At 41.1% G+C, this 13,538-nt stretch overlaps 1 protein-coding gene across 4 annotated transcripts in view; it reads right to left on the bottom strand.

The window, feature by feature from the left end:
- The window catches only part of OSBPL1A (oxysterol binding protein like 1A), a 76,381-nt gene that overhangs the window by 42,949 nt on the left and 19,894 nt on the right, over window positions 1–13,538 (bottom strand). For 2 of the 4 annotated variants that reach the window (XM_017831567.1, XM_017831573.1), the window contains exons 10-15: window positions 12,742–12,815; window positions 12,597–12,660; window positions 11,547–11,648; window positions 11,159–11,281; window positions 9,274–9,355; window positions 6,945–7,051 (exon numbers count right to left, since the gene is read on the bottom strand). In XM_017831567.1, the coding sequence (XP_017687056.1) occupies window positions 6,945–7,051; window positions 9,274–9,355; window positions 11,159–11,281; window positions 11,547–11,648; window positions 12,597–12,660; window positions 12,742–12,815 (552 nt within the window). The other 2 variants (XM_017831590.1, XM_017831581.1) reach the window with 2 other exon arrangements.

Below are 13,538 nucleotides of genomic sequence, written 5' to 3'. Positions count from 1 at the left end.
CAGTATTGACAGGCTACATGAAGGTTAATTTTCATATTTATAGAAATTATTTTTTTAATTATTATTCTAGGAAACTAGCTTTTATCAGCTTTACACAGAAAAAAATGGCATATTCTTATATATTAATTTTTATAAATTAAGGAAAGAAAGGTCAAGAAGGATAACGCATCTCCAGAGAATTAGTAAATGTGTGTGACTGCAGTTACCCAATTCAGTGTTCTGATGTTTTATGCAGCTGAGACACAAAACCAGACCACTCAGCCAGACTGCCACTCCAGCCAATTATCTCACACACTTGCACACAAAATCCCACTAAACAAAGTTAACAAGTATGGTGCTATGCATAGAGGTTCAGCCTTAAATCCTGTTTTTTTACCGCTTCTCTTTTTTCCTGAAAGGTTACCAGTCCTTAGCTGACAATACACTGGCAGGCTGGGAGCTAACAACTTCTAGGAGTCTGCTATTCATCTGTTCTTCCAAAGCACATCAAATACAAATTAAGCCAGAACACTGAAAAGAAGCTGACCAGCTTTACATGCCATTTTCATATTACAATGACATAAGAAGAATAAAAGCATGCACCCTTCTCACTCCAGTTTGTTTTCAAAGTCTGAAGAAGAGGAAACCAAACAGTATTCTCATAGCACTAAGCAGTGAAAACACTGAAAGAAAATATTCGTGTTATATATATAATATATATATAAAATATATATATTTCTTTTTCTGTTCTTTTCTATCAACTTAGAGAAAAGAGCACCATTTTGCAAATACATTCACAGAAAAAGGAATTCTTATTTGAGAAGTTTACTCTATCAAATACTATTCCATTAAAGATGGCTGCTTGTTTTTTTCCCCCTGAAGCCTCAGCTAAGACTGTTTTCTCCATGTTTTTGCATTAAAAATTAAATACTCAAATAAGTCGTAGACTAGACCTTAGAAGTAAACCTCAGACCAGGAGCTGCAGAAGCACAGTAAGGAGGAGTCTCATTTCAAACTAATATGTTTTTACACTGCCTTTCCCCAGAGGCCCATGAATGGATTCCAAGTTAGTTTACAAGGCTGCTTAACAACAGCCGCCAACAAAACACACATCTACAGGCCAAGCTCTGAAAAAGCATTAACCCACTATGGAAAGTGCAAGAACAGATTATCAGTGTGCTTTGAGTTGAGTAACACAGTCCAGAGCAGAGAATGTCTTGAGTCAAGTTGTGTGACCAGCTTCCACACAGGCCCTTGGAGCTACAAGTGAGCAACCGTCTCCCTGTCCCTAGAAGTCAGTATGTCCCTTTGCCAATACAACCTATAGCCAGTTGCAAAGGAAAAGGTTAACTTTGAAGAGCACAATCTTGATGAAAACAAACAAACAAGACCAACCAACCAACCAAAAATCAACCCAAACAGACAAAACAATCAAACCAATCAAGAATCAAAACAATCAAAACAAACAAAACATCTCCAGAGTTGGGACCCTGCTATAAGACAAAGACCAGCAACATTCATCTTTTACCCTATGCTAACATCCAGGTGCCCTTCTATGAGCCAAAACCATCTGCCATACAGAAGACTGTCCTATATGGCACCTGACCAAGGATCTTATCAACTGCTTCAAACCTCAAGCATTCTGTCAACACACATACCGCCCTCTTATAAAAGAAGAGCAGTAATATTTACTTATCTTCTCCCTGAATGGAAACTCAGTATTTATTATTTTAACAAGCTTCTGTCTGGGCTGCTGCTTAGCTTCACTGCCCACTCTGGTGACCTATTGAGTTTTAGCTGCTCTAGGAAAATCTCAGAAGAAAAAGTAAAAGTTAGCTATGTTCTTTAAATCCCCTATCTCTTGGATAGTTTGGACTCACTAAACTCCTTCATTTACATACTATTACTATTGGTAAGGATGTTGCCTTCACAGACCTGTAGCTAGTTTCCATCTGCAAAGCTGCAGTACAATGGTGGGAAAAAATGCTTCCAGAGGAAGAACACTATGCCACCCACAAACATTTCGCTATCAAGTTCTTCCAACTTTAGTATCTTCTCTATAAAGCTTTAGCACAGATGAAAGACACGGGCATTTACAGCACCCAAAAATTAGTACAGCAAGAATCATCAAGGCATGACTAGAACCACCAGCATTCTAGCAGGAGAAACAACCTTCCGAATGACTTTCCTGCTGGTAGGTTTGTTCTCTTACATGCCATGCCCATACAACATTCCACAACATGTTATATCCCATGCTCCTCTGTAAAAGGAAAAAATACCGGTCTTCAACTGGGCACCTCTTGATGACAGAGAACCTTCCAATGAACTTGTTACTTTCCACCAAGATTCAAGCTGCAGGAGGTATTTCTAGTACACTTCTACTCATTTGGAGGAGAGGGGGAGAAAGACGATCAAGACAGTTACAGACTCATACAGTCAATAAAGGTTTTTGTGATGCAGACACACCTCGAGTCTCTCAACACCAAATACCACTTGTGTCCACTGCAATTATCAACTGTCTGAAAACTACTCTCCTCCTTTCCCCAAGTTGATAACCTGAACAGCATTTCAGTGGTTCTGGGCATTGCCTACAGGCCTTGACACATTGAGGTTTTGCCTTGATTTCCACTACTTTCATCAAGAGCTGCAAAACAGAATGGACAACATAATTCCTCCACTGACTGAAAGGAATAAAAAAAAAACCAAACAAATAAAAAATAGAGCTTTCACCTGTTTCTAAACACAAAGAGAAAGAGCAGAGAAACACAGGCACTTGTTTTAGCACCTGAGGACTCCATTGTTTTAGGTCTAGTACAACAGCCAACCAAAAGATGATCCCCTCCCCACATTTAACTCAGAAATCGTATAGTTAACCTCTCTTTTAGCTTCTCCAGTTTTGAGTCCGTCACCACCTCTTCATCTCTCCCTCCCACACACCAAAGGCTTGCAAGACTTTATAGAGATTAATGTAGCTGATGATACTGCCAGGTGGCAGAAAAGAACTGCTGATGGATGCCAGGACTTCTCTAGACACATTTGCTCAGGGTGCCCTTATCAGCAGTTCTCCCATGACTGCAGTGTCTCATCATTGCTCCCCTCACTTGCATCCCCACAAGGAAACAGATAATAAAAAGCCTCATTAAGGAGTCATCTGGGCATAGCCTACAGGCTTTTTCTTCATTCACAATATAGTAAGGTAGTAACTAGGTTTAAGTTATAACAGCCATGCTTCTACGTGTCTCCCAGATTAAAGACAACTATTTGTTTATCAAAGAGCATGCATGCACGCATTCACAAGAACACACAGAGACACATTTAACCCTCGCACATTCCATTACATTTCCAAGAAGTATGAAATAAACTAAGGCAGTACATTGAACTTCCAGAGCTTAATACGTGCTAGCTGAACTATGTCCACTTTCTTTATTTACAGTATGTCAATTAAACATACAAGAGAGAGAGCATTATGCCACGGTAAAGATAACCAAGTTCAAGGACTATGACCCACCGTATTTTGATCTGAAATGTTTATGTAAAAATAACAAGCTTAATTTGTCGTGACAAATTCTTCATAGCTAAATATACAACTCTTTTAATGCAAAAAAATGAAGAAACCTTTTCGGAATCCCTTATCAGATAACATTTATCATCAGCTTGTAAAAAATCCCTTTTTAAAACAAACTAGAAAGAATGACAAATTTGCAAAGGCTGAAGATCCAAAGCCACAAACAGACTACAAACGAAGTCATGTTACAACTGCTATTTGTTATAAACTCATGCAATATGAGCTCTTTAATTTACTGTTAAATATAACCCTTGCTGGTAAAAGTGAAACTTAAGAGTCAAGATACTCATCAGCACACTTTATCTAGCACTGGTTAGTGAAGAAACAAGGTAAAAAAAACCAGAAAAAATTATACCTTTCCTATCGATTTCACACACCTTCAGTACGTGTAGCTCAAGTACTAGAGATGAATTTTAAACTCACTCAGAAAATCTAGCAGAGAAAATAGCATGCAAAGAACCTTAAGTTAAACTCCTACAACTATATAAAAATAACTTAGAATATAGAAAATATGAGAACCAAACTGCTTTAGGAACGGAGGTTCTGATATTTGCTAGAAATAGTCCAAGAGAAGTCCTGTTTTGAAACAATACTTACTAACCTTGTGCCCAAAGTCACTGCAGAAAACGTTTCAAGTTGTGCTGGCTCCGGCACCAGCGCCTCGGTAAATACTCAGACTAAAGCAACCAAGTTACCTTCGGTTTTCCCCTCACACGGTTTAACTGCTTCGCAAAAAGTACTGCGCTTATCACTGCTTGACACTGATGGGTTCACCCCAATGTCAACACGGGAGCAAAGCCATCAAAACAACAGCACCCAGCCCGTCATGCACGCCACATACCGCGGGACGGACTTCGAGAAGGCAGGCGCTGCGAGGGAAGCCGGCCCGGGCTGCAGCAGCAGCACCTGCCGGGCCGGCCCAGCGCAGCAGGCGGCCCCTTCACCTTGCACCACCACCTCCACCACCACGACCACCACGCCACGGGCTCCGCGGCCGCCGCGGCGCAGGGCAGGGCGGGGCGGGGCGGGGCGGGGGAGTCTCGCCCGCCCTGCGCAGCCGAGGCGCTGCTCCGCTGCCGCCGCGTCCCGCCGGGCGGTGGGGAAGGGGCGGAGGAGGAAACCAACCCGAAACGGCGGGGCGGCCACAGCCCGGCTCCCAGCCCGGCTAAAAATGGCCTGACAGCCCGAGCGCTCCCGCCCCCGCCGCGCCCCCGGGGCAGGGCGCTGCCCACCGCGCACGGGCGCCGCGGCTCCCCGGGGCGGCCCCGCACGGTGCGCGGGTCCCCGAGCCCGCCGGGGCCGCCCCGCACGGAGCCCCGCCGCAGTGGGTTATTTTTGGAAGCTCCCCCACCCCCCCGCTCCCCTCTGCGGCGTCAGAGCCGCTCCCGCCGAGCGGAGCCCGGAGGTCACGCCCTCCCCGGCACGGGCGGCGCGGGGCCGGGGGGACCCTCCTCCCGCAGCCCCTCCGGGACGAGCGGCCCCCGCCCGCCGGGCCAGGAACCGGCCCCGCTCCCGCAGCCGCCACCGCGCACGCCGAGCCCCGCACCGGGGGGAAGGAGAAGCAGCGGGCAGATGGAGCCTTCGGGTATCACGCTCATGCACCATTTCTAGCGCAAGTGGAAGACGGCCGAACCTTCCTTTTTCTTTAGCGCTGCATTAGCAGTTTCATCTACAGACCGCACGATTATGCTGCAATTGACTAAATAAAGTTTTCTCTGGAGAGCCGAAAGCACGGTCACTGTGGTTATCCTTACTGAAGTTAGCAGCCTCTCCTCAGTCAATCAGTAGGTTCTGGTATGCTGACAATTTAAGTTGGAGGAGAAAAAAATTCTCCTTAAAGAGGCAAGATAAAAAGGTACCAAGCTTAAGAAAACGTTCATCCTAGAGATAACCAGATTTCATGGGACATGCACAATACAGTTGCAAGGTTATATATATTGCTTTTGCAATGGCAACAACACTATGGTCCAGAAATCGACACTGAACAGCAAAGGGCCCTGACTTATAACAGACAATAAAGCCAAATCCTGTGGATTTAAGAACAGTAAAGCTCAATGAACATAACTTCACAGAAAGGTGCAAGTCTTAGAAATAGATTGCAGCTGTAATTTCCCTTATGATCTTATGGCATCTTTAAAAGCCTCCTATATTCTGGAATTGCAGTAGTTTGAAGTTTAAAAATACCAAGACACAAAACTCTCCAGAATCACATCATCTCCCTGTCATGACCAAGTGATTTAACTAGCTATGGTGGAAAATCAAATTCACACCTCAGCCTATTCCTCTCTGCCCAAATTTATGTGCTTCCAGATTAAAATAAGGCCCCTATTACACCTACTGAGACTCTTCAAGTTCAAGTAAGGTGAAATTACAATTTCACCATATGCTTTGCCATACTCTGAAAAGCTATTTCAGTCTGGCTTGAAGCAAGATGCCAACACAATTAAGGAATACTAACTAACACTGTACACCCACTGTTGTAACAATTTCCCCCTCATCCGCAACTGAAGCTGGCAACTCTAATATCAGACTTTTTAAAAGAAAAAACTCAATGTAAAAAAAGCAATGCTTGTTCCACTCTGCTAGAACTTGACTCAAGTTAAGTCTAAAAGACTCGTGACTGGAGACAAAAGAGCTTGGAAAGGAATGAAAAAAAATCTTAAACCAAACCTAAACAATGGAGCCAGTGTTTGCAGCTCACTGTTAAATAACTGGAAGACTAACAGCACCAACACAAACCTCATTTCGAAACACAGCTTACTGATGACAACAAGAGCCTAACCAAGGGATTAGAGTTACCACAGTACACAAAGACAAGTTTACTCCTTGGTACTAGGGGAACAAAAATACCAGCTCTCCTACTCCAGGAACTAATGACTTCAACACATATTCCCAAATGGAAGTGTTTACATTATGTTTAACACTATATAAGATATTTGTCACTGGGAAAGCCAGAAGTTCAACAGATAGTGTTCACACACCCACTAAGCACATGGTCTGAAAAATAAATTCAGAAGCAATGTTGTTCAACACTTCAGTTAGTAGTAAAAAAACCCCAAACCAAAACTATTAATTTTCTCAATATTTTGACCTTCAAATTAGCAAAGCAACAGCTTTATTGAATTCAAGCATTCAGTTTGAACATCACAAGCAGTAGTCTGTGACCAAAAATTATGTCTCTTCTGAACACCAAAAACTAAGACATCCTTTTGCAGAGAAATTTATCTGCTCTTTCTCTAGAAGCACGAGTTTTCATCACATGCAGCATGCAAAAGGCAGCTTATCAACAATATGAAATTTTATGGGTTTGTGTATTTATTTTTGTAACAGCTAAGCAGAGAACTAGCCAACTGCACTAAGCTATTCGACCCTTTATAGACCCACGTAGCACAATACATACCCCTTCTTGCTTCATGAATAGGTTGAGGCAGTCAGCCAGAGCCTCACATGTTTCCTGGGATACTTCAGAGACCACATCAACTTTCTGCAGGAGGGGAGAAGATATTCCTGAAAGCATAAAAATATTAGTAACATTAGAGGGACATTGAAAACTACATGATTCTTTCAATTATTTTTTCCTCCAAGCAATACAGATGTAACATTCACATTTTACAGGAAGACTGGTGCACTGCAAGATCTGTGTGAGATAAGGTCAAGCAAAAGTAGCATTGAGGGAACCTACTTTCTTTCTTTTGCATCCTTTTCCTAGTACTGGCATAAGTGGCACATGAATGGATCAAGTTTCCCTTTCAGCATGGCTCAGAAAGCAGAGGCAGTAAACCATGGCAGCAAGACACTGGAAAAGGGACTAGCAACAATCTCCTTTTAACCACTTTCTAGATTTAAAAGCTTCAGAGTTGCCAGGTGACAGAATTCAAATAAAAAGGATACTGCAATAATTTAATATAAGTTAAAGTGAGAACTGTAGCTTTCTTTGCCTTCTACCATGTATTATATAGAAGAGAAAAAGCTTACCACAGGGCAGCTAGAGATTTAGGTTTGAAAAAAAAATGGGGTTGTAACTACAAGCACAATGAACAATAAAAGGGGAAGATCTTATTTTCATGGACTCATCTTATGGATAAGTAGTACAGCTTGCAGAGCAATGCCACCTCGCATCCTGACTTCTATGACATTAAGGGGCTACAAGTCTAGAACCAGCAGGAAATCACGATAACCCAATCAGCTGGTAGAAATTATTTAATATTAGAGGCATTCTTTGAAGTTTTGTGATGTGCAGCAATTCCTCAGAAGTCAAGCAAGCCATTCTCTCAGGAAGAGAGTATTAAAGTATCAGGATCAGTTGACACCATTTAGTAACACAGGTGCTTCAAGCTGATGTCACACCAATAAAGATTAAGAGGTCCATCAGTGACAGTTCCTGAATTTATTTTTCAACTTATACTGCTTCTGCAGGACAAGATACAGTATATATACACACACTAATTGTGGTCTTTGATACCAAAGCTTGCTATTGACTCAAATTGAGTCTTACAGTAGCTATTAAGAACAGCTAGCACCTCTAGAAGGAGGACCAGCACAGTGAGTGCAGGAGCAGGAGACATCTTTATCTGTAATATACAAATGCATAAATCTCAAAGATAACTGGATTCAGAACAGCATGTTGAAACAGTTATGGAGAGAATTTTAAATATCACATCCCAACACAGCCATTTTTATATTACTCAAAAGGTTTTAGGGGGAGCTCTACATGGAAGGACTTCTAACTCAGAAATTTGCATTCTTCTGGAGCCATAGGATTCCAATACTTTAAAGATAGCACAACAATGTGAGAACTGGGAGAACTGCAGCAGTTGTCTTTATTGAGACCTGCAGAGGTTACAGATGAACCCAGAAACAGTTCACTGACCTATCAAGTTACATTCATTGGAAGGAAAACAGGAACTTATTACTGCTACTGGCCAAGACCAGCAGTTTCTAGGAATGAGATAGTATCTGGTTTTGCTTTACTACGGGTTTTGATTGTTCAAGTTGTATGTTTCCTTTTTCAAAAAAGCTTTCTCTTTTAAAAAAGAATCTCACTTGTTCTTCAGGTGAGCAATATGGAGTCTGAGAAACTGCTCCTACATCTACCAAAGGGAATTTATCCACTTCAGAATAATTTTGCCTGAGAAGCCCAAGAATTTAAAATCTGGCATAAAACGCATGGCAAAGGTCTGTGGAATATATCCCATTATACCATGACTCCACTTTCCTGAATAGTTTCATGATTTCACTTCACATCCTGTTTATCGTGCCTCAGCTTTCATTGCATTTCTACTCACTACAAGACAAATATTTTGAGGGAGAAGAAAAGTAAGAAAGCTAGCTCTTTGTACCTGTGAGGAGACACTTATGCTCTGCAATAAGCTACCAACTACAAACTTTGTTTTAAAAAACCTTTAAAGTGAACTTTTAAAAGAGTTATATTCTTACAACGCTACTCAATAAGCACTATAGCAAAAGGCAGTTCCCCTGGATTTACAGCCACTAATAAAATTTCTTCCAATCAGCATACTCCTTACTTGTTTCTTCAAATCTGAAATCTTAATTCTTAGCAATTCCGATAATGTTATTTTATTTGTATATTTTTCAATGAGGAAAACAGTCCTATATTTTTAAGCTCCTGAAAATTTAATTTTGGTGAAATAAAAGCATGTCTCGTTTAACAGAAAAAAAAAAAATCAGTTGCCTGGCAACAAACTGCATTTTAAAAAAATAAGTTTTACCTTTTGTAGCATCCAAGGATTTAACCATTGCAAGAAAGTCTGAAATCTCTTTACTGAGTCTTAGTTGGCATGCTTGTGCTTTCTGAAAGACAACAAGGATAGCTAGTTCAGACGTGCCTTGTCCTAAGGAAAGCATAAGTTTACTCTCTTAACTATTTTAAATTTGGAGAAATTTAATTTGAAATTTTTAAATCTGGAGAGCATTAAATCTTAATGAAGATTCCCAGCCCAGAGACTGATATAAAAAAATTGAAACAAATTACTTGAAGTACCTTCAAAGACACAGAGAAGATTTATGCACATTATATCGCTGACCAGCTTTTATTTAAATTAGCATAGCAAATCAGCCCCCAAAGCTATGTACCACTTTTCCATTTTCCCATCTTGTTTATTAAAGTTTAAAAACCCAGGAAGAGCATTTTCTTGTTCTTTGAGAAACCTAAGGCCAAAATAAGCAAATTCATATGTTAACTGATGTATGGCAAGTACAGTGACATGGCAGGAACCAACCCTAAGATCATATTTCAAGCCTGCATTTGAACTTGGAGACAGTTATCATAGAATCATAGAGTGATCTAGGTTGGAAGGGACCTTAAAGATCATCTACCTCCAACACCCCTGCCATGGGCAGGGGCACCTTCCATTAGACCAGGTTGCTCAAAGCCCCATCCAACCTGGCCTTGAACACTTCCAGGGATGGGGCATCCACAGCTCCTCCGGGCAACCAGTCCCAGTGCCTCACCACCCTCACAGTAAAGAATTTCTTCCTGACATCTACACAAAATCTCTCCTCCTTTGGTTTAAAAGCGTTCCCACTTGTCCTATCACTATCTGCCCATGTAAAACATCACTTTCCTTTTATTCTTTTTTATAAGCCCCATCAAAGAATTGGAGGGCCACAATTAGGTCTCCCTGGAGCCTTTGCTTCTCCAGCTCTCAGCCTGTCTTCATAGGAGAGGTGCTCATTCCCTGTAATCATCTTTGTGGCCCTCTTCTGTACCTGCTCTAATAGGTTCACGTTTGTCTTGTGCTGAGGATCCCAGACCTGGGCACAGCACTCCAGGTGGGGCCTCATGAGGGCAGGGTAGAGGGGGTGAATCATCTTGCCTGACCTGCTGGCCACGCTCCTTTTGTGGCAGCCCAGGATGCGCTTGGTGTTTTGGGCTTTGAGTGCACAGTTCACAGTTATCTGTTACATAATACCACCTTCTTCTGTCACTTGCTGGGAACTGCCAGCCCCAGCTATCCTCCCACCTCTGCTCTGCCATGAGCTACTTAAGAGTTCTTGTACCAAAAGGTATGGTACAAGCCACTTGGGAGTTTGGTCACGTGAAGGTTTTTGTATTGCAGTGTGAACTTTCCCTTAAAATAAGAGGTTTCAGAAGTGTATATATAGCAAAAAGCAAGAATCGCAGGCTGAATGCTAGAATTACCAAAGACTAGTCATTTCCATTGCAGGTATGAACAGTCACTGTACAATGCATCTAACGTGATCTGAGGTGATAAAGAATCATTTCTAAGACACTTTGTTGCCTGTTTTATAGAGGCAGAGCTCACTGAAGGTGAATTTTTTTATCCTTCAGTCTTGGGGTCACTAACTACAGTATTCAAGGCTCCCTCTCCTGGCTGAAAGTCTAAAGCAGCTTTCTATCTTGCAGTAATTCTACCAAAACTGAAAAACACAGCCCTGTAGCTATGATAAACATGCCATTTTATTCACACAGTATGAACAGGAAAACATGACAATAAGCAATGCAAATGCAAGCAGCATTTATGCATCTGTGGGAAAAATCATCACCTTTAGCCAAAAGTACACTAAAGTATTTCAACACAAACAAATACTGACTACCTAGATACATGAGCCAAATAAGTACTCAGGACATACTTTCAGAGTATCCTGTAGGTCTGTAACAGATATTGCATCATCTTCATCATCACTACTCAATTGTTCTTGTGTGCAGTAATGAGTGCTATATGCAGAGTGGTCTTCTATTGCTTCCAGCCAACTCTGAAAAGGAAAAATCAGAATTAATAAACAAGAGCTGGAAAACGAGGTAGCATTAATTTTAAAGAAGAGAATTACAATCTGTCCATTTTTTGCTGTTTAGTCTATAATCATGCTATATGATTCAATATCTTCACTTATGTTATGAAGTCCTGATGTTAAAGATATGAAACACACTGCTAATAATGCATCCATAGCAAGCAGTATGCAAATTATTAATTACAGAAGTTATTATATTTTAATGCCTTTGATAAAGAGTCATTATTACCTCTCTAGTTTGAGAAGGAAGGTTATTTTTAGGAATCTTGAAACGATGAACAGTGTCATCAAAACATCTGACAGAAAAGAAGCAACTGTCTGTAGATTTTACCTAAAGCGATGTGGAGAAAACACAAAATTAGTATAATGAGTCAGAAAAAACCTGAAGAGTAAGCAAAGTAGAAAATTAGTCTTAACTCAGAAGTTTTTGCCTTAGTCTTGATACAAATAATTATAGTTTACAAATATCTTGGTCAGAAGTTTTTCAAAGTGTGCCATTACATCACAAACAAGAATATAGAGGTTCTTTATATCTAAATAATATGTTTGCATTTATTTGCGCCAGTTGATTCAGATAAAATCTCAGCAATGGTGCAAGATCACCAGGATCTTTGAGGAATTTGTACATAATGAAAAGCAAGAGTCACTTTTCATATAATATGAGTGTATATATAAGTGCAGTTTAACAGAACTTGTGGTGCCAAACTAGGACAGGTTAGTTATAAAAATACTGAAATGATTCTAAATGCATTTTCCTTAAACACTTCATCTTCCTGTGTATTATAAACAACACTTGGCCTGTTTTTCCTCTATTCACCCATTCCAAAATGGGTGAATTGGGTTCCCACAAGCATAATGGAATGTAGGGAAGTTTTCCAAAAGTCGCCTTCAGAATTGATCAGTTCAACTGAGATCAGCCTCAGTTACACAATCAGTCACAAGTAGCCAATAACAGCTAAGGAGGAACTGGAGCTTTGCTATTCTGTATCACATGCTCCAAACAGTTGCTTTGCACAACTGAGGAACCAAGGTTTCAGGATATCTTAAGTTTGCTTAAATCTTCAGGACTTTAGAAAAGTAATGAAGGAGCTCTATGGCCACTTTACATATAAGAATACTTTGCTCGACAAGAACAAGCGTTTCTTTCAACAGCACAAGCCTTTTCCCTATTTTATAACAAAGATCAGGTTACCGATCTAGCTGAAGTTTTCGTTATCCAGGTACGGAACACCATCACATAAAAACACAACTCAGTATTACAAAGCATTTCACTTCCTACCGTGCAGACAGCTTGTGTTAGATGCTTGCATCCCTGACGATGATCATTGTTCACTGCATCAGCTCTTTGAGAGAAGAAGAGATTTAATAAAGTGAGGATAAGAATTATTTCAATCGCTTTTCAGAAATTTAAACACAGAACTTACTGTCTCTGATACCAGGAAAGGACTCCATGTTCTAGAACTATCCAGTAGAGTTTCCACCCAAAGAATCGTGAGCTCTAAGAAAAGAATTTAAAGAAAAAGAAGAAAAAAAAGAAAAGGGTCAGGTAAGGTTAACAGAATACATTTAGTATTCTGTTAACAGGCAGCTCAGTGTGCAGCTGCAGTAAGAGCTGCATGTTGGGCTCTGGGTGGCAGGAGCTCAAGGCAAGAGGCCATAAACTGGTGATAAGCCTTTGGTTAGCAAAGGGCACAGTGACCTGTGGTGCCAGGAGCCAAAGACTCAGCAGCTCAGAAGGAAGACCCCAGACTTTCCTACTAGACTGAAGGGATATAAAAGCCATGGGGTTCCTTTTTTCTGGGTTCCTCCTCGGAGACAGCAGTTTGAGCTGCTATTTTGTTCTTGCACCATGACTAAATTATTTTAAAGGATGTACATGTCTGAGACTCTGTTAGGGAAAACCTAGGGCTGAGCTGGTAAGGAAACCTTGTCTGACTGTGTGAGTGTGGTAGGTTTAGGGAGTCAAGCAGGGCACCCATCGACTCACTGGAGCCACCCACTGGGCTTCGGTCCCAGCAATGAAAATCTCTGGTGGTGGAAGCGTGGCTGACAGAGCACCTCCTAAACTGTCAAACTGGGAAGTTTCCTTAACACATAAAACTGACAGTGATTATGAAAACGTTTTAGGATCTGTGTATCTTGGCGATCACAGTAACCTGAGAATACTGTACAATTACAGCGCTACTCTCCTTTTTGGAACCACCTAAAGACAAAAGTTTTG

The sequence above is a fragment of the Lepidothrix coronata genome, unplaced genomic scaffold (genome assembly GCF_001604755.1).
Source record: "Lepidothrix coronata isolate B3197 unplaced genomic scaffold, Lepidothrix_coronata-1.0 Scaffold6, whole genome shotgun sequence".
NCBI classification, from domain to species: domain Eukaryota; kingdom Metazoa; phylum Chordata; class Aves; order Passeriformes; family Pipridae; genus Lepidothrix; species Lepidothrix coronata.
Note: the sequence above shows the minus strand (reverse complement) of the source record. Positions and strands in the feature narration are given on the sequence as shown.